At 40.5% G+C, this 20,380-nt stretch overlaps 1 protein-coding gene across 1 annotated transcript; it reads right to left on the bottom strand.

The window, feature by feature from the left end:
• Positions 1–321: 321 nt before the first annotated feature.
• On the bottom strand, positions 322–15,395 carry pgfb (placental growth factor b). Its single transcript, XM_023293711.3, has 7 exons — positions 14,737–15,395; positions 3,993–4,029; positions 2,658–2,854; positions 2,479–2,558; positions 1,966–1,995; positions 1,796–1,858; positions 322–1,701 (listed from the first exon to the last, which is right to left on the bottom strand). Exons 1-7 carry the CDS (start codon positions 14,797–14,799, stop codon positions 1,680–1,682), a joined length of 492 nt encoding a protein of 163 aa, XP_023149479.1. The 5' UTR covers positions 14,800–15,395; the 3' UTR covers positions 322–1,679.
• Between the last annotated feature and the right edge of the window lie 4,985 nt (positions 15,396–20,380).

Raw genomic sequence — 20,380 nt, 5'->3', positions numbered from 1 at the left:
AACAAACCGAACCAATCAGGTGATTCGAAGCAGTTGAGTGCTTCAAACGTCACTGAAGTGATTCAAACGTCACGACTCACGTGACCAAACCACGCCTCGGCACAGTGGCTCGATACGTTTGCTTCATGAGCTACAGCGCATGTGTCGAAGCCCCGGGTATCAGAGGACCATCACTACACATATCGATCCTATGTAGTTTGTCTTGTTTTGCCATTCTGTAGAACATAATATCATATAATAGATTACTGTATGCAGTCCACTTAAATGTTAATCTGTTCTTTTTCTAATCTCTATTTAATAGAATAATCACACAAGACAATCTGACGACCATAGCAATTTTATTACAAAATAAATATTTAAATGAAACAAAAACACTAGCACAGTTGAAATGTTACTTTACATTGTCATAGATTTTCTTTGTGTAGTACATGGGAAAAACATACAAAAGGACATTTTACACGTTTTACATAACTACCTCAATTGATCCCTTCGATACTGCAGTGTTTCCAAAAGCAGACAGAGGAAGACACCTGTGGTGTGGGATTACGGGAGTCTTGTATCACCAGGGTGGACACAAATTTGTTCTGTTTCACTGCACAGAGCACAGAAATACTTTTCATATATGTGGGAACTCTGTGATCACATTTAAAAAAGAAAAATACAAAGTCTGTATTTTAGAGTTTTTAGTAGGAAGGATACCAGATGAGAGTTGCTTGAGTGTATTGATTGCTATAATATTAATCTTCTGCTTCATACTGGGCTCACCACATCCACTCTGCAGGATGGTTATCTATTACTGGATCACTGATTATCCAGCACTGGAGCAGTTTCAATGAGTAATTTTATTTTTTAAAATTTGATGTCACATTTATTCATACACAATCTTTCATGGACACATCTTCAGTTCACAAACTTTTCGGACAGTTTTTGCTCATATCTAAGCCTAAATTGACAGTATAAACGTGTCTTGACATTTGTGTTATGGAGGGAGATGATTTACACAGACTGACCAATTATAGGATAAATGATAGGTAGAAAATTCCAATAAGTTGGACTGACGACTGTGTCCTGTGTCTAATCTTGTTTGTAAATTTGACAAAGAAAAACATTTTTTAATATAGAGCAGTTTTAAACACTGTTTCTTTAAACACTAGAGGGAGACATTTCATTATTGCATGTACAAAGCAGCTGTACATTCAGTCCAATACACGACTTTATGACAAGTCAAGGCATTCTTAGATAATGTTTCAATGAAGGATGACAAACTTTTTAAAGGTTGCTGGTCCAACTATATTCAGCTGTATCAATAAATATAGACTTTTGACAAGAGTAACCTCCTTTAAATACCAAAGAAATTGACAAATTAAAATAACTGATACAGTAATACTTAGAATAAAAAGTAGACGTCAGTCTGTTTGGTCCTACATTGCACTGGCTCCCAGGGATGTCCATTGTGTCAGGTGTGTAACAGCAGTGTTTCCACCAATCAAAGCACTTTTCCTGTTGAACCTTGTCATTACAAACGTTCCTGCCCATCAGCAGGAGATCAACCCAGCTGTTTGAGTCTCTGGCTGCAGACACAGTATTGATAGATGAGTGAAGGAGACTCTTGATGCTGTCGTTGATCTTGAAATAAATAGTGAGCCGCACTGCAACAGGGGGTTGGATGGCCACTGCAGTTACCTGCGAGGGATTTGGCACCTGAAACGCACAGGAAAGAATAATTCATCTTTAATGCTGTTTAAATTAAAGCTGGTAGCTATGTGAACTCTTTCTCCCACAAATGTGCAATTACCTGTCACATTCCTTTGTTTTTTGTCTCTCCTTTCTCTTCCTTTCTCTCGTCCTTTGCCTTTTCCTGCACAAACAGCAAAATAACCAGCAAGCCTTTATTCTCTGACTATTCTCTGAATATTTAGTGTTTTCAAAAATCTCAGAACTGATATTACAACTGCAAGCTCTTACCTTTCAACTTTCACAATAGGTTTTCTGATTCTGAGGAGAGAGAGTTCAATAAGTTAGAAAGAAGGCACGATAGTAATTAAGAGTCATTCCAAGTTTTTGCCAAACCAGTCTCCTAGAAAATACATTTATATATAACTAGTTTTGGAAACCTGATTGCTGGGGTATGCTCCCTTGCTATATGTTTTTTTGTGAAGGTATTTTGGAAAAGATTGTGGTTTTCGCTAAACGTGAACATATCCAACATCAGGTTTTAGGTCACTGTTGACTTTTTCAATATCTGACCAAGATATCCATCTTCCACCAACTTCCCTAAGATTAATCTTGCTTCAGTTGCTGTGAGCAGATATTGTATTTTCAGAGCAGGTTATGCTGTTGGTGAACTTCTTACTGATATATTCACAACAAACAATATGCAACTTAGCATGTATATATTAACATAAATTCTAAGAGACAAGGTTTGTAACTGCATACTTATCAATATTTAGTGCTATAAATTCCGACTTGTTCTCTTACCTACATTCACATGTCTGGTGCTCCACAAACGTCATCTCAACATATTCTTGACCTGATTCTGATGGCCTGATTTTCAACAGCTGGAGGATAAAATTACTTAAAATGATCAAAAGAAGCCACTACAGCGCATAGAGTGGTGGATCGCATGAACATTTATCATAATATTGTCCCTGGCTTACCTGCATGGTGACGTTTGTGGTGTGGGTGGGATGGCACTCCAGGTTCTCATCCCCACAGCAGCCAGCACACCTGACCAGGGGCACACAGGAGGGGCTGTAGATGTGCTCCACCTCTGTCGGGTATTCCTGCACCACCTCCACCAGCTTCTCAATGGTACGGCAGAAACTGCGACCCCACACTTCTTGAAACATCAACACTGTGAATGAGAGGAGGAGGCCGAGTGTACTTCAGTCTGGAGTTGCAAACGAGCCAGATGTAGATGTTCTAAATCCAGAATGCATTTGACAGCTTCTATTCATATGTAAAAGATTTTGATGAGGCTTAATTAGACCTACTAAAAAAAAAAAAAATCCTGCCACTACCACTACACACAATATCAGAAATGGCCTGAATAATCCGCCACTGACATACTTATGCCATGTACACAGAAACCTAAAGCTAACTACAATATGCCAGTGTGTATCCTGTTTTCATTTTGAAGAAGAAATGTTTGTGTAATGTACAGTATGCTTTCCTGTGGGAGTACATGTGTGAAAGTGTCCCAGTTGCAGAGGGGGACTGTGGAGGAGGAACAGAGACGACTATGGCCAAACACAGAAGGAAGAGAAAACAAACACTGGAAACATGGCCATGAACAGAACCCTGCTGGAGCTGGAACCGAGTTGCCCCGCAGGCACCTCTGGGACTGCGGTGACCCCCAGGGGTCACCAAATGGAGCCTGACACCACAACAGCTGTTTATAAAAGCAGACAGGCTGGGAGGAGACGGCTGGGGAAGCATCTACGGCAGGGAGAGGAGGCCATGAACTATAATGTTGTACAGCACTAAGGGACAGTTCACTGGCCACTTACTGCTCCTTCAGTCGATTGCATGTTTTCTGCTTATCTGGCCCTTTGTGTTACACGTCCTCCTAATCCTCTCTCCAAGTCTTTAGCATTAAATTTATTTCTCTTTTAATTCATAGTGATGCGAGGGAGGAAGAGGATATGAGGAGAGAAGGTCAGCTGTTGAGTAATTCCTTTTAGTCCAGACATGCCCTGCTATGTTCTACATTCAGATAAAATTCATTGAGCAACTTACATACAAGATTCAAGAGCTTAGTCATTTATATTACTCAACAGTGCATGACAGTAAACAGTGTAATAGAATACACTTCTGTTAAAACGGATTTTGTCAGGAGTGGCATCCTTTAGACTCCAGCTGCTACAACAAACACTGAAAAAATGCAGTGTAGCAAAAAGTTTTGAGCTACTTTTGTTGAGTAAATCTGCAAAAAATACAGACAAAAACATTCCCTGCACTTACATTAGACTTCTTAAATAATCAAAACTTACCTTCCATTGTGCCATTTATGCTTGACAAGGGTAGACTCTGAAAGAGAGAAAAATGATGAAAAATGTATTATTAATTCCTTTTATATTACTACATGCAATAAAGACATATTTACTATATTTAGTAAGTCATCCAAGTCTAAAAGTATAAGACTGAATAAGATTAATCAATCAAACCTAAACTCCTGAACCCCAGAACCCACCAGTGAATTTGAAAAGAATGTAATCTTTTAAATAAAAAAAGACTCATCAAAGAATCATCAAATTTTCCAAGAGTCCTTGAACGAATCATGTGTGAAGTGCAGTTCTATCTGGAAAACTAACCAATTCTAAACTTAAAATCATGATACTTCATGAAAATGACTTTATTTTATGTGTCTTTAAAATTTCATCAGAAATAAACCATTTCTAGTAACTAGATTTGGTAAAACAACAAAAAAAAGTCTGTGCTTCTCGGCACAACTGTGAAGCCATTATTGACTCAGCTGCAATTGAACATCATGTGAGTTTTCAGCTGTACCGCAGCCTGTGTTTACACAGCAAAAAAGAGACAAGTATTGAAGAAATTAATGTAAGTAGTTAAATCTCAGGAACCATTTTTTTCCAGTGTTGGTAACACCTGTGGGCACTTTGAAAAATGTACCTATTGAATCTATTTGTTTACTCTTTGGAAAACAAGTAATCATTGATGATATATGGCATTATAATTTATATTGAAAGGTTCCCTCTGTCTCTAGTCGTGGTTGTGCTTTTTCCATAGAGGTGAAGGACTTTAGCTTGCAGTGAAAAATGAGCCCACAGTGAATATAGATGTAACAGGAGCAGTAAAGGCTTGGAAACTGCTTGGAGTTCAGAGGGTTAATCGTGTAATTTATGTCCTCTGGTGGTGACAGGAGGAACTACAGTGACATTAAGTGGATGATCATAGATTTTTATCACCCTGCAGTGAACACAACTTCTCCTATGTATCCTCTGTGTGCCCATCTGTTTCTTTTCAAAACCTGTTTCCTGTGCTGTAATAGTCAGCTCTCTATTTGTTTTCCCATTGATGGTTTCCCCCTCCGTCTTGATTTTTTCCCATCATCCCATGATAAACAGAGTGAATTTCTCATTCGCCTGGGAAAACACAAAACCTCTGGTTGACTCCATCTCAGGAAGGGAAATCTATGTTTGATAAAATACCCTCCGGCAGAAGCGCAGGACAGGCGGCAGACAACCTGCTTCCGCTATCTCTCCTCATCACCAGTGCTGGATTTCAATTTTTCTGTGACACATACCTGATCAGATTATAGTGGAACGCTGTCTGTGTACACACTGATAGTGAGATAGACCACACTGGAACAAAAATGTTATGTAATAGCCAACAGACTGACAAGGACTTTCTTAAATGATGGCGGAAAAGACAACTGCTTTTTACACCATCTGTCCATTGCTAAAAGGCATCCTTTTCCTGTTATGAACCAAAATTAGTTTGAGGATGAGGATAGCATCTGTCGGCACACTGCTACACTCAGCCATTTTTCCCCCCCTAAAGAATGTGATTTAAGAGGAATGTCCTGATTTAATGATGATGAAGCATTCAAGCTCACACAAACATTTCAGGGGTTCCTGTAAAACTGAGACAAGTATCAGGCAGGTCTTTGTATTTGATCGGTGCTGCATCGTATGACCGACTCCATGAAAATCATAAATACACATGAGCTTCCACTTAGGTTCAGTCCTCCCTGTGTGAGGAACTGTTGAGGCATCGCCCTCTTTTTCAAAGTGGCCGATCATCTGGCCAAAACGTACAGCTGCTGCTCTGACAGCAGACCCGTTCTATAGAGTGCCGTTCACTGAACTGTGTCGGCTGCACAAAACCACAGCAGGATATGAGCTCCACTTGCAGAATATTCTTTAAGCACAGCATGGGAAAGTCACAGTTCAGTTTAAGTTATTGTTAAAAGTCACTTCCACTTTTTGGGGCATTGATTATTTTTTATCCTCTATAGCAATGCCAGAATGATAAAATAAATCCTTTTCCAGTGTTAATTGGCATAAGATCTGCTCGCTCTCTTCTCGTCGGCGGGTGTTAATGTGGTTGTGCTGCTCCACATCACAAGGGCTTTTTGGCTCTGCTCTCACATGCTGTTCAGAATTTTGTGAGGTGGGGAGGATTTTCTGACCTTGGTCATGGGTTAAGACTTGACATGACGAAAGGAGAGCCCACAAGAAGCTGCCAGATTATAAAAGCCTGCATGAGGATCCTCACGTAGCCATTCCCTCCTCCTTGTGCACTTACAGTATTAGTGGTGTGATTAATGGTGACTGGAGGTAATTTGGCTCTTGTGGAAAAGGGGCACCACGTTACATCAATAAATGTGTATAAACTTGACTAGTAGATCCCAGAAGCAAGATCACAGCCTGAGTAATCCTCAGTGTTTTTTTAAACTTCATTCCCCAATGACCTTTTGTCAGGGAGTTTTTATTTGTCCTCGGTGAGGGTCTATATTGCAATGTGTCACTTTCATTTATTGTTTTATAATGTGGGTGTTAAAACCTTTCACACTAACTGTGATTGAGGGCTACACAAATAAGCAGGACTTGACCAGACTATAAATTCATTTGCTCCTGGTTAATAACAGAATACCTCTATGCTGTTTCCTTTGCATCATAATTTTCACTTGTATGTATGTCCGTTTTTTGCAAAAACTGCTTGAACACATTTAAAACATTAAAAAACTGCCATCTGTACTATTAAAATGCATCTCTTGTGCTTACAGTTTTTGAGTTTGGCAGGCTTGATTTCATACATAGTCTCATCACATACAAAGTGATGGCTTGCTATGCTTAATTAAACATCTGCTGTCCACATTAAAACAAGAGTTCTGGACTTCAATAAAGTTTCTGACTTTCTACTGACTCAAGTCTGAAAATATGGCAATATGCGAAAAGGAGCCACACTGTCAGCTGTAGGCTTGCAACTGATTCACTAACAAATACAAAAAGAATAAAACTACATCTGCCACATTTACATTATCAGAACTACTTACTTTGGATTAAGGGGTTAAGAGGAAGAGATGGACAAGTGATGTGGTACAGGAACTAAAAACGAGGGTGACTCACATGTTTCACTGATCTACAGTGTGTGCAATTTGCTGGGCTGCAGACTCAAAGACCTTAAAGTAACAAATCCTGACATTATCAAATAATTTGTGGGTTAATTTGTGAACAAACGAAATTTTTGAAATGAATTGATTAAATGTTCTAACAACAGCATATAATAATCAGTGATTTTAACTGTAAATTGGGGACGTAATGGGAAATGTTTCATCTGACCTAGACTGTGACTGTCCATTAGCATGTTGTGTGTCTTATCTTTTTAGTTTGTGTACCAGATAACTTCTGTGTAGAAGCCTTTCTCATTGCATAACAGGGTGGATATGTAACCCACCCTTCTCTGGTCGTTTCAGGTCTTAACATCTGGTTCTGTGAGATTCTGTTCTCTACAGCACAGAGCAGTTTGAGGTTTGCAGAATGAAGAGAAGTTAGCTGAAACAAGTGAATGCAGATTGAAACATCTGTAGCAGAAATAAAACTATGGCATTTCCATGCTTTTGATGGCAAATCCACTCTAAAAAGCTTGTCTCCTGCTGCCTAAGAGTTTACGATGCACTCTGGGTCAGATCAGAAGACCTGTTGTGTCCCTGGACTCCTGCCGTCAGACCATAGAGGCCCCAAGCCTCATTACTCTCCAGTCCCAAACAGCTGAACTGCGTCATCTTTAACCTCCTTGCTTATTCCATCTGTCAGAGGAAGGGCAGCATGCGTAGGGAGCAAATCTCAAACATGAAGCATAATGGTCAGAAGATTTTTCAACTTTGAGGGTCAAACGGGGGAGGAGGTGACGAGCATTTCAACAGCAGGTACCGTGGCCATTTGCCAAGAAAGATCTGGACACCAGCCAGCATATTCCACGGTGTATTTTTTTTTTTTTTTTTTTTTAAAAGTTAAGACTGAGAGACAAAGTAAAGTGCTACAAATCAAATGCAGAGGTTTGTTTGTCATTTTAGGATAATTAGCAAAGACAACTTCACTTGGGTGGCTGAAACAGAAATGCAGAACTTGGATAAGTCATCTAGGTTTGTCTTCTCCAGTGGATTGCAAAACAATGACAGTAAGGGTGAGGTTTGTTTCCCAGCAATTTGAAAAACAAGTTTTCTGAAGAAATCCACAAAACATGATTCAACACTTTGATTTCATTCCAGGACATAAAAGCTTAAAATGTTAACTAATAAACAGATCAAAACAAGATTTTCAGAAAAATTGCTGAGATGCCTTAAGAGAGTTAGTCGAAGATGTTATTTCATGCACTGTTGGGCGTATTGGACCATCCCTCTTATGGCTCGCAATACAAAGTGGTTTAATTTATGCTGTTCAAAATAGAGCCAAGGCACAGAAAGATGGGAGTTTCACAACATGCTTGTATTTTCATCACAGTAATTTCTACACATCAAAGTTAACAGCATCATACAGTTACCAAGTTTATGCATTTTAGCTAAAACGCAGCTTTCCACACAACATTCTGCAAGAACTTTGCCATATTTGGTTGCAATGCTGAGTCAGTGAGCTGTTCAGATAGAGAGGGATGTTGTGGCGAGTTGTATATTTTGTTTTCAAATCTGTACGAATAACAGTGAAACATTAAAAACACAAACATCTAATTATCAGTGGGAACACATGTTTAATGAGGGGCACTACTGTGGAGCTGCTGTGGCTGTAGGAGTCCTCCAAGCAGGCATCTTAATCCACAATGCTTTCACATTAATCACTTCAGTCAAGTAGGGTCACTTGGCTGACTTAGTTTTGCAATATAAGGCATAGAGTAAAAGTGGACTGAGTTTGGGAAAATCCCTTCTTGCGTTCTTTACTTTCTGGCAAATAATTATCCGAGCTAAGTTGGACATCGGGCCATAAATTCACATCGGATAAACAGTCCACAGACGAGATGCAACGTTGTGGTTTGTTATTCTCTGTTGACAAGTTAGGCTTGGTGATTCTGAAGATGCCTAAAGAAGAGAAGCTTAACAAAAAATGTTTAGAATGTCTGGCAATTTTTCCCACCCATAATCCAGGTCATTGAAGCACCTGCATCTTCCATCTCACAGTAAACACTGAGGCCAGGCAGGGAGGACTGTAACCCAGAGTTTGTCTGACTGAAGATTGACTCTGAACACGAGACCACACAGGGGAGAATGCACTAAAGCAGAACAAGTGAATACAAACACAGAGAGAGCCTGACAAGTGAGAAGCACAGCTTCACTGATCTTCTCCCATCCTTTATTACAACCCAGATTCCACATCATCAACACCATGACCACAACGTTAATTCTTAGGCCTCTCATGTGGCCCAAAGTTCACTGTATCTGTTCTCCACCACTACAAAGAGAACTCAGGTTCTGTTTTGTATACACCAGGCAGGTGAACCTACAATGACAGAGGTGACATTACAGGACTGACAGTATCCAGCTGGGTCTCCAGGGTGGTCAGGTCAGGGCCTGTGATCACAGACCGCTGCCAAAACACCAACAAACCTCATCAGAGCATGTGGTAAATGTGCCACAACCACCTCGTCGCAAGTAATCTGGGTGTTTGGAGCCTTTGAAATCCAGATTTATTCCACACATTTGGAAACTAACACATCGGCAGCTCATGCAGATTCAAATCCATAAAGTACCATAAATAAACAGGTACGATTGTCTGATTTTGAAATAAATACAAATAAACAATAAAGTTTGCAGACATGTTTGTTTGCTGTGAGGTAGATGAGGAGATCAACACCAATCTCACATCTGCACTGCACAATAAATAATACTGCAGTCAGCTGTGCACTGAACCTGCAGCTATTTAATGAAGTCAAAGATAGGAGGCTACAGTCAAGAAAGTCAGAGACATAGTTTCTGAAAGCAGATTTGAAGAGTTGTGTGAAAGTTCAAAATGTTGTGATATTGCTCGGTTTATACAAAACCAGGATAGTTGCTCAGTATACTAGTTCTGCTTACATTTACTTCCTGAAACACTGGTTGCCTGGCAACTACAGTAAAAACAGGACTCTGAAAAATCACTGCACTCAGCTAAAAAAAAAAAGTAAAACAAAGACACATGAAAAACAAAAACTTTTTACTGATATACTTTAGTTTCTGAGCAGATCACACATGAGCTTTACCCCGTGTTTCCACTTGTTATGTGAACATATGCTAACAATCTCCTCGCTCTGATTTATTCAATGCATAGAAAGTCATTATCTCATCCAGTGCTCAGCAAAACAGCAAATAAGTGCATCCTACAAAATGTACATTAAAAACTACTCTGCAAAGACTCCTTTTTTTCAAGCTAATCATAATCTTGTAATATGACTTTTTTTAAAAAAACTTCAATAGTGAGTTTGGTCACTTTGATAACAATCATGTTTTCTTGATCAAGTGACAGGGGAGAGGTAAAGGCCCATATAAATTTTGATTTAGATAAACGCTATTTCCTCAGTATAAATCCATTAATGCATGCACGAATGTCTCCCCAAGGACACACACACAAGCACAACAAGCACTCCGTCCGCGCACACACACACACACACACACACACACACGACACAGGTCTTGAGATAAGGCTGACCGGTGGTAATTGTGGTCTCCATTACAGTAAATGCTGTTCTGTAAACCACAGCAAATTACCTCCAGATGAGAGATTAAAGCTCGCTGGGTAGATGGCTGCCCCGAGCACCACCGCTCCTCCTCCTCCTCCTCTGCAGGAGGAAGGAGAAATCCATATTTCCTGATTGCGATTGCGACTCTCCCCTGGGCCGGGACATTACAACTGGAGAGAAATACCACAACAAAATAGGAGCCCCGTCGGTCAGCAGGTCACTACCACTACATGGCCTCATGAGCACACACCTGAGCTAGAATGATGTGCAGAAGAAAGCCAAAGACAGAAGGAAAGGGGGAAGTTGACTTTTTAATGTTTAAGCGTCCATAACTGAGCTGCACTTTGACAACAATAGCTGCTCTTTGATTCTGAGAAACTCAAATCTTCACCTGTTGATTACCATTGATGCTTTTGGAAACCTTCTGCTTATGAACCTCCACTCTAACAACTGGAAATGTGATGTCAAAGCACAAACACTTGGCTAAACATGAACCCCAGTGAAAAAACACTAACACAAACACAGACACATGTGTGCTATACAGATGGTCAGTCTCAAGTATTGTTTTGCTGCTGGTGATGATGTAAAGGAAACACCTGTGTAACGTCATGTCCTCACAGACACGAGCGCAAAAGTTGAGGTTCACTGCCTTCTTTGTTTTCACTTTGGGACATTAGTAACATGTTTTACTGGTGAAGTGATGAGTCTGTCTGGAAAAGTCAAATGACTTATAGGCGAGTGGTTTTTTCCAATATCTAATATCTAATCTCAATGCTTTCATTCCAGTGAAAGTGTGTTTTTAAAAACAGACAGAAGGAATTGCATTATTGCTAACCAATGAGGCTTGTGATCTTTCTCCTTGAAAGATCGTCTTAATATAACAGAAATATTCTTCAGAGGACAGTGTGTGTCTCCATCACTTAAATGCTTCTCCCTGCTGACTAATCCCAGTCAGGTTCGGCTCTGTTGATGCAAGATTTCACCTGCATTTACACACACACACACACACACACACACACACACACACACACACACACACACACACACACACACACACACACACACACACACACACACACACACACACACACACACACACACACACACACACACACACACACACACACACGCACACGCGATGGTTATGACAATAGAGAATAAAGGAGAGGCATTGTACAGAGAGCATTCCAGAGGTTTTGATACAACTTGGGAAAAGTTGTCAAATGGGCAGGAGGCAACAGGTAGTGTAGATTTTGGCAAAGCTCTTAGAGCAGGATCTGAACAGCGATATTCACACTGAAGTGACTTAAACACAGATGTACCCACACACTGTGCACACAACAAGTAGTTTATATGCAGCAGGAGCACAAATTACACAGTGAATAGTAGAAAGGGAACCTCAAAAGATGTGTTCAGTGTACCTGGTGGATGGCAGTTACATCATGTTGTCCATTGGAAAGCTTTGGTCAGAGGGTGACCAAGAGGCCACTATTGTTCAGAAGGGAAACCCAGGTGCTTCCACTCTCAGTCAAAGGCCAAACTGCATATAAATCTGAGCAGGTCAAGAGAACGAATCACTGCACATATCAACACAGTTGCGACTCTACATGGATTCTACCAGCTGCTGAATTGATTTATCAGAAATCACAAGATTGGAATAACCAGTGCATTGATTTAATGAAACCTGCATACATAATTACTATGACGTGTCTATCAGTGGTGCATAATTTGTATATTCAGCAGTAGTAATCTCCTCAAATCCCAATCTATGAGCTTTATTCTAACACTATTTCCAACCATCTAATTGAAATTAAACCTTGACAAACTAAAAGCACCACAACAACTCATCTTTACAGCAAATAAACTAACATTGCTGCTAACTTATAGTACACCAGTGGTTCCCAACAGGGGTGTTTCTATGTAGAAGAGGTAGTGTGAAGAGGGTGTCATGAAGTTACAACAACTATTGTGTAACATCTCTGGCAGTGGAGCTTTGCTGCATGTAATTTCTGTCGCTCAGTCATCATGTCCCCTGTCTGTATGTTATTTGCAGCCAAATATGGAAAAACAATTAGCAGGGTAGTGAGTTGATTAGCAGAATACAGAGACAGTCTTTTCTTCTTTACTGTAAATTGGTCATTATATCTTTTGTCTTTGTTTTAACTTGAAATGAGCTACTGATTGTACAGCAGTGTGGATGTAGGTAGACACTGCTTCACCATGCACTGACTCATTGAACTATAGTGTAAATCCCTTGTGGTGCAGCAGAAACACTAAAAAGTTAACCCCACCCTCATGTTGGCCGTGCCACAGCAGACATGAGTGACCGCATGAGTCACAAGGCTGCTGACAGCAACTCCAGCTGTGACAGTTATGAGAAATAACCATTACTACATATTTAAGGGAAGAGAATCCCTAAGAAGCACATCTGAAACACAGCATTCCCAGCCGCATGGCCAATGTCATGGTAAGCTGCTCTGAAGATTTAGTGCAGGACAGATACCTCCCAGAAGACTAGAAAAGAGCTGATGATTTAAGTGTTATTGGTGAGGTATTTGGTTTAAGTTGTTTGCAGTAAAAACCGAACAAATCTTTTAATACAAAGTAGCTACTGTGGAGTTAAAGAAGGCTCAGACTTCAGATCCTCACAGGCTGCATGTGATCTGACAGATTGGTTGTTGAATCTCAGGACTGTGCTGTTTACATTTGCCATCACTCTTCGGGGCAGCAGGGGGCATTTAACCTGCTACATGTTGAGGGCCCTGGATTTTGTCACTCCTGTTTTGACTAAGCAGGCCATGAGCTGATTATGAGGATTAGAGGAAATGTGGTGATCCCATGCCTCTCCCACTCACTCTCAACTTAGCAACAGCTGCAAAGTCTCCGGTTTGAGAATCTGGTGGGACATGGAGCTTTTTTCCAACCCTGAGAGACCGGCTGCAGCACTACTATATGGGGCCTGCATACTGGTGAACCCGATTCAATAGGCTGCAGCAGTGTGTGAAGTGTGACAGTGGCAGTGAATGGACAGTAAAGGAAGGTTTTTCATTAAACAGGAGAGCAATCGGAGATAACTGCCAGCCCTCAGCCACCTTAGGAGGGAGGAAATCAGAGACTGAATAGGTTCAAGAGCTTGGAGCCTTAGGTGGCACAACTCCCGCTGTCCAATGGCACATCCTTTTACAAGTATTTCTGGCACAGCATAGGCCTTTGAATGAGACCTCACTCTAGTTTCAACTTTGCCCTGTTCTGGCAGATTTTCATTAAGGGACTAAAAGGTAATGCCAGGCAACAGAGAACAGACCAGCTTTGTACTGATCCACTGTTGCCTGACAATGATATAACTGGCCCTGAAATGAAGTTTCATTTGATTTCTGCACGCATACACCGGCTCGTCTTCATAAGTGTCATTCTGGACACTGCCTGTATTCATTAAACGTGCAGATTTAACCTTTGTTAGGGCAAAACAAGGCAGGTGCAGATGAAAATACACTGTCAGCATGCTTCCTCTACTCTCGCAAAGTTTGGAAAAAACACAGACATTATCGTTGAAATGTTTATTGAAGATTCCACATTTAGAGAATGCCTCACCAACGTGGCAATCAGAGTGTTTCCTTGATGGAAATGTAAACTGTAAAACAGAGAGAGAGAGAGAGATCTCGCCTTACAAGAGTGGGAACGATCCATGTCTGCGAAACTTGCTTTTAAACCATGATGCGGCTGTAATTATGAGCTTAGTGTGGTTTGCCAGATATAACAGTGAGTCACTTTGCATCATGTGCTCCACAGGGAGAGTGATGCAGTTTGTCACGTTTCATCTTATGAATGAACTGAGCTGGATGGCGCTCATTCAAAGAGGTAGGGAAGAGTTAAAGAGCAACGAATCATGAGGCTGGATCACCCCTTGAATTCTGTGTTGAAGGCACGTTATTCAACAACATATTAACAGAAAATAAACTAACCTACTGTGTTTCAATAGTAGGCACATCCAACATCTTAACCCAAGTGTAAATTGGCATTGGCACAACAGTCTGCACCTTGTGTTTCTGTGCGTAAAGTTCCTACCTGTGCAGGTGAGAGCAGCAGATAAAGCGCCACCACAGCCTCGATGACAAAACCGACTCTCATTTCTCTCGGCACGGAGAAGGGGTGATGGTTCCCGATGCACAAAACACTAAATCCTCACAAAACAATCCAACAAAACTCCACCAAACTTCTCAAAAAAGGAAAAAGATGCTGACCGGGAATTTCCAAGTCATCTGCCCCCGTTTTTTTTGAGTAATGCTGAGACTGAGTGGAGTCACGTAGCTCCGCCGCCGCCGCGTGTAACCTGATGAAATAGATTGTGCTTACTAATGAATAAGGCCCCGGAGGCGAACTGGAGGTGGTGAGGCAATCAAATAATACTGCTAAAGAGGTTTTTTTTTGTTTTAATTGTCACATTTACTTCTAAAATCTAGTGCGTAAAAAGTCTGCAGAGTGAAATAGTTGGAGCCACTTTTGACAGAGCATATTCAGAGTAAAAAAAACAAAACAAAAAAACAACAAAGTAGCGAGTTCAGTCCAAAGTCTTCAAGTGAGGATCCGTTTGTATGAAGCTGCACCGACAGATTTCAGTCCTCCTCTGAGCTCCAGACGGCAGAAAGAACCACTTGCGTCTAATTGCCCCACAATACCTTTTCACAAGCTGACCATTTAAATCTCCTCCCCTTCTCTGTGTTCCTCTCAGCTCTGCTGCTTCTTTCTTCTCAGAACTCACTGATGAGACTTTACAGCCTCTCTGAGCTGCTGCATTTAATGGTAATTTATGTGATGCTGTAAATGGTTTTCATAGAGCTTTTGACACTGCTGCTGATGCTTTATTTGTGAGTCCTAGACTATACACCACAGGTGATTTACACAGCAGAGTATACACAAGGCTGCCGAGAGACATCTTCTGAGTACTTCTGTGAGAGCTATTCAAGCAAGGTAAACATTTAGAGATCTTCTTCACTGCTGACATGCATGCTATCCTCATTGCTGGCCCAGGGGTGTGCAGAGATTTTCCTCTGAGGCTTTAGTATTTAGTCAAGTTTGCAGAGACAGAAAGGGAGATTCCATTACTGTTGACACATAGATTTAGTCTTCAGTGTGGGACTTCTATGTTTGCAGAAACCCTGGAACGAAAGGATTCCTTGTGGGCTTCCACACATTCCTCCAACAGCGCTGAATAGCTGCACTGCCTTTTGCTATTGAACAGACCACACTCAGGAGTGTGGTGTTTCTAAACATCTCAGACACTCCAACTCCCCCGCCCCATTACCAGTTTTACCAGAGCATCAGTAAGTGCAAACAATCAGACATGATGAAAGACATTTCCTCTAATTACACCGGCCCATATCACAGTTGTCTTCTCCTAAATTGTATCTCTTCATGGTGATGATGGATGATCTTTGAAATTCAGGGAGCGGACAGAATAGAAGCAGAGCAAACTGATTCTTCAGGGAACTGGACTCTACAATTATTTTTGTTTTAGTCCTGCTCTGCTTCTCTCTGTGTGCTGCTGTTGTCTCGATAGTGAACTTTTTTATAATAATATTCATCCTCTCTTTCTGACTGTCTAATTATCCGTCCTATTGTTGTAATCTTGCAAGTGCAGATGAACCAAAGATGGCCCAGAAGCAGTTTCTGCCTCTTAAGTTGTGAAATTGATACCTCCACTTTTAGAAAAAGGCTTATGTAACACTATAATGATATGGTGCAAGTGAGTTTCATGTTTTGTTTCAAAGATATTTTTAATAGAAGCGCTAAAGACCATTGCTTCTCCTCCCTGCTGCAGCCGCCACACAGACTTTGTTTGTCCATAGCACAGACAGACTTACCAATGTCTCACCGTCTGCTCAGCGATCCATCTGTGTTTTTAAAGGTGCACCACCTGATAGGACCTAATAAGATCTCTCAAATTGTTCGCACTATAAATACATGCTGATAAGACAGGCTAACCTGGTTGGAGTGATAATGCGGGCTCCTCCAGGGGAGATGAATCTCTCTGCTGTCAGATTGTGAAGCAACCTTGAGGCTCTCATTGCTTTTGCTAAAACCACAAAGCTTCATAGCGTTAAACATGTCTCCTTGTTCTGTGTCAGAATGCTTGGAGAAGAAAAAAAGTCACTCCTACTGAGATTTAATTCTCTTTTAAACATTTACTCTGAAGGGATACAATCCATTTCAAGTGTGCCTCTTTAATGAAATCAAATTTTAAAAAGGAGGTAGGCTACTTTCTCGTACTGTGCAGACAGATGGGCTCATTAGGATCAAGGATAGCAAGAACAGACTCAGGTTTTATTCAGGAATATTAAAAATGCTTTAAAGTCCTGACTGATGCAGGAAAACAGAGACCAAAATGTCAGCATAACCTCCCCTCTAATTGGGTTTAGTGATAAGACTTTTTGATTGAAGGAGGGTCAGCTGGTCGAACAAATAAGACCTTTCCAGGCTGCAGCGTCTCTTGATGTTGTGAGGACCAAATGGGTGGCTCTCAGTGAGCTGAGTGCAAAGGTAAGTAACATTCCCCTTTTGCTGTTGACCCCTCATTTTCCCAGATTGCCAAGCAAAAGGTAAACAGATGAACAACATTAATGATGTCCATTCATCATTGTTGGGGCGGCTTTGGTTTCCTCCACAGTGGGGCCTTTAAGGGGACGGTGGAGGGCCGGAGAGCCCCTTACTTTGAAGGATCTCATTAACATTAGTTAGAGGCCTACAGGGAGCCCAGTGTTTCTGCTAAAGACAGAAGTTAGTCATAGTGTCACTGTAAATCTCATAAAATAACTCAAAGTATATGGATCACCTTTGATTTAAAGGATGTAGCTCAATACTGTGCATTTTGCAGCACACATGGGAAAAATGTTTGGGACTGGAGCCTGAACAGTAGCATTGTAAGAGATGATGTAATATGAATTTACCCGTGATGGACCACCTGGACAGTGGAGCCAAACAGGATATGGCAATATTTGTCACTAAAACCCGTTCTTCCTGTCGTTAATTAGCTGTGACGAACCATGAATGTTTTGTGCCTGAACCAACTGTATCACTGTGAAGACAAACTATATTTGAAATAACTGGTAAATAGGAAGTGCTTCAGCTGTGGGTAAAAAGCCACTTACATTTTGCTAAGGTGATTATATCACAACTTCTTTCATTTCCAACATGTCAAATCCTGTTTACGTGTCCATTGCTGCAATGACATATTTTTGCCGCAGACATATATTTGTTCCAAGGTTGTCAGGTGTCATCCTGTTTTCATCCCAGGCCTGCTCTCGTGTGAGCATTGTTTCTTTTTTTTAAGGAAACCAGTCAACCTGTTAACAGACGAATGGAAGTTATTTTAGTCTGGATGTCTCATGAATCAGTCGTTGCAGAAATCTCCAGACGCCGTTTAACTGTTTAACAGCTGTGTCTCTGACATGATATTGTCTGCCGACTGTGGTAACCACAGACTGAATGAGGATTTAATTCTTGATGTCAGAAGAAATTATGACTCCATTTATTCTGTTCAGTTTAAGGAGCAATTATAGCAAACCATGCAGCATTCAATCAATCATGAGCAAATTAGGAGAAATGACTTTGACTACGAAAAGAGCTGAAACAATTCTGTTATAACACAATTCTGACAATTGGAGTACTGTTCTCTTTTGCTTTCTTATACTTAAATGCTCCTACCTGCACCTATACAGAATATGGTATTGTGATATTTTGTAGTTTAAACAGATGTGAAAAGTGACAATTTGTGGTTTTCCTGTTAGTTGAGAACTTGTTACAGCACCCGACTTCCTCCCAAAGACATGTTATCTTCAAAACGTTGTTTCTGAATGACATTTAATCAGTGCAGCACATTTAAAATAATATACCTTTATTTTTTTTTACTTCCAGCAGAAAGACTGACTCATATGTGCTTACCTTCACAGGCGGACAGGAGCTCAGCAGCAGCAGCTCTGAAAGGAAACTGAGTGTTTGTCTAAGATAAAATTTCATCACCTCCAGAAGCTGCGGGGGAAAAGGGCTTGTGGTAATATAGAAAGGGGAAAACAGCACTGCGAGTGAGTTATCATGGCTTCTGTCATTGGCAGTTGTAAAAGCTGTTAGCTTTATAAATGAAGAGCAAGCAGTGCAAACTCTACGGAAGTGGTCCCGCAGTCAGAGAGCAGGTTATAACTCAGGCTGCAGTGATACTCTAAACTCCATTAAGAGGTCCCATATGTGGAACACGTTCATGAGTTCATGGGTTGACGCTGTTGGTGGTGGTTCAGTCGGGGCCATTGAACAGATAAATGGGATGTTTTTGACATCTCTCTCATGTTAAAACACTATGTTCAAATAATAAGGCCAAATTTATGTTTAATGTAAATATAATGTTCACTTTTCCAGCAGGTGTACTGCTATGAACCTCAGATTCCTCTGTAAACATACTCTCTTGTAAACTTTTTTTCCAGCTATGTGACATGTTATTAAAAGAGATAAAGGAGGCAGAGGCTAATGGAATATACCCTTTAATAGTAAATGTTGCATTGAGATTGATTGGTTAGAAGATTAGATTTATTCCTAGAAGTGGGAGACACTTAAGTAAACATGAATTCAATCAGGCAGCGAGATTTACTGGACTGCACTGATCGCACTTGAGCGCTGCAGTTTATTTTTTCAGGGTACCGAGTGTGTTATTTTAAAACCTCAAATTAGTTTATCCCCCTCAAGGTCTATGTGTAAGACTTTTAAAAGTGTTTCCACTGAAAACACACGTCAGCTGCATAACAAAAGCAAACTTTGGTGAACTGACAGTAGCTGTGTAATATTTATGCATTTACTGTAACACTGGCCTTCACTTTAAAATTTTAATATGCTTGAATAAACCTAACTGTAGCTACACATGAGCTATAATGAAAAACACATTGTGATGATCACTCATTAAATGCCTCCAAAAGCTAGAAGAAAGACTGCGAGTCACATGTGCAGCCATGTGGACGCAAATAGGATCTAGAACATGCAGGCGCGGCATTATTTCCAGAGCAGCAACACTGACCATTTGTGCTTTATTTTAATACCCTGATGGCTACTCATTACCTCAACCTTAACAAAATGGAGATAATTCAAATAAACAACCCAAACAAACTGGTCTCTGCAGTGTCCGGCTAAACACTTGGCCCAGGACACCTTTACTGCCAGAATACATTTTGGGAAATACACTTATTTATTTCTTGCTGAACTTAGATAAGACAATAAATAACATCCACATGTCTGTATAATAAGTATGTAGATATCTATAGTCAGTAGAGCTTAGATTGGCATAAAGACTGGAAACAGGGAAAACAAACAGCTTGGCTCTGTCAAAAGTGACGATATTCATCATCTTGTGTGTTTAATACACGCGCACGCGCACACGCACACACACACACACACACACACACACACACACACACACACACACACACACACACACACACACACCCTTACAAAATTTAAAAACAGCACTGTCAGGGATATTTTCTCAGGATGTCAAACTATTCATCTAATAAGTGAATACATGATTGGATCCTGCTTAGAGGAATTATCCAGATAGATATTTATGACTGCACAAGGTTTGATCTTTAGCATATCAGCAACACAATTAAAAAATGAAATGACCTACTTTTTTTTTTTTTTTTAAAAAGGCATTTGAACCCACAGAGACTCCTTT

This window comes from Amphiprion ocellaris, chromosome 20, assembly GCF_022539595.1.
Source record: "Amphiprion ocellaris isolate individual 3 ecotype Okinawa chromosome 20, ASM2253959v1, whole genome shotgun sequence".
Taxonomy (NCBI): domain Eukaryota; kingdom Metazoa; phylum Chordata; class Actinopteri; family Pomacentridae; genus Amphiprion; species Amphiprion ocellaris.
The sequence above is the reverse complement of the archived record's forward strand: the minus strand, read 5'-3'. Positions and strand labels throughout refer to the sequence as shown.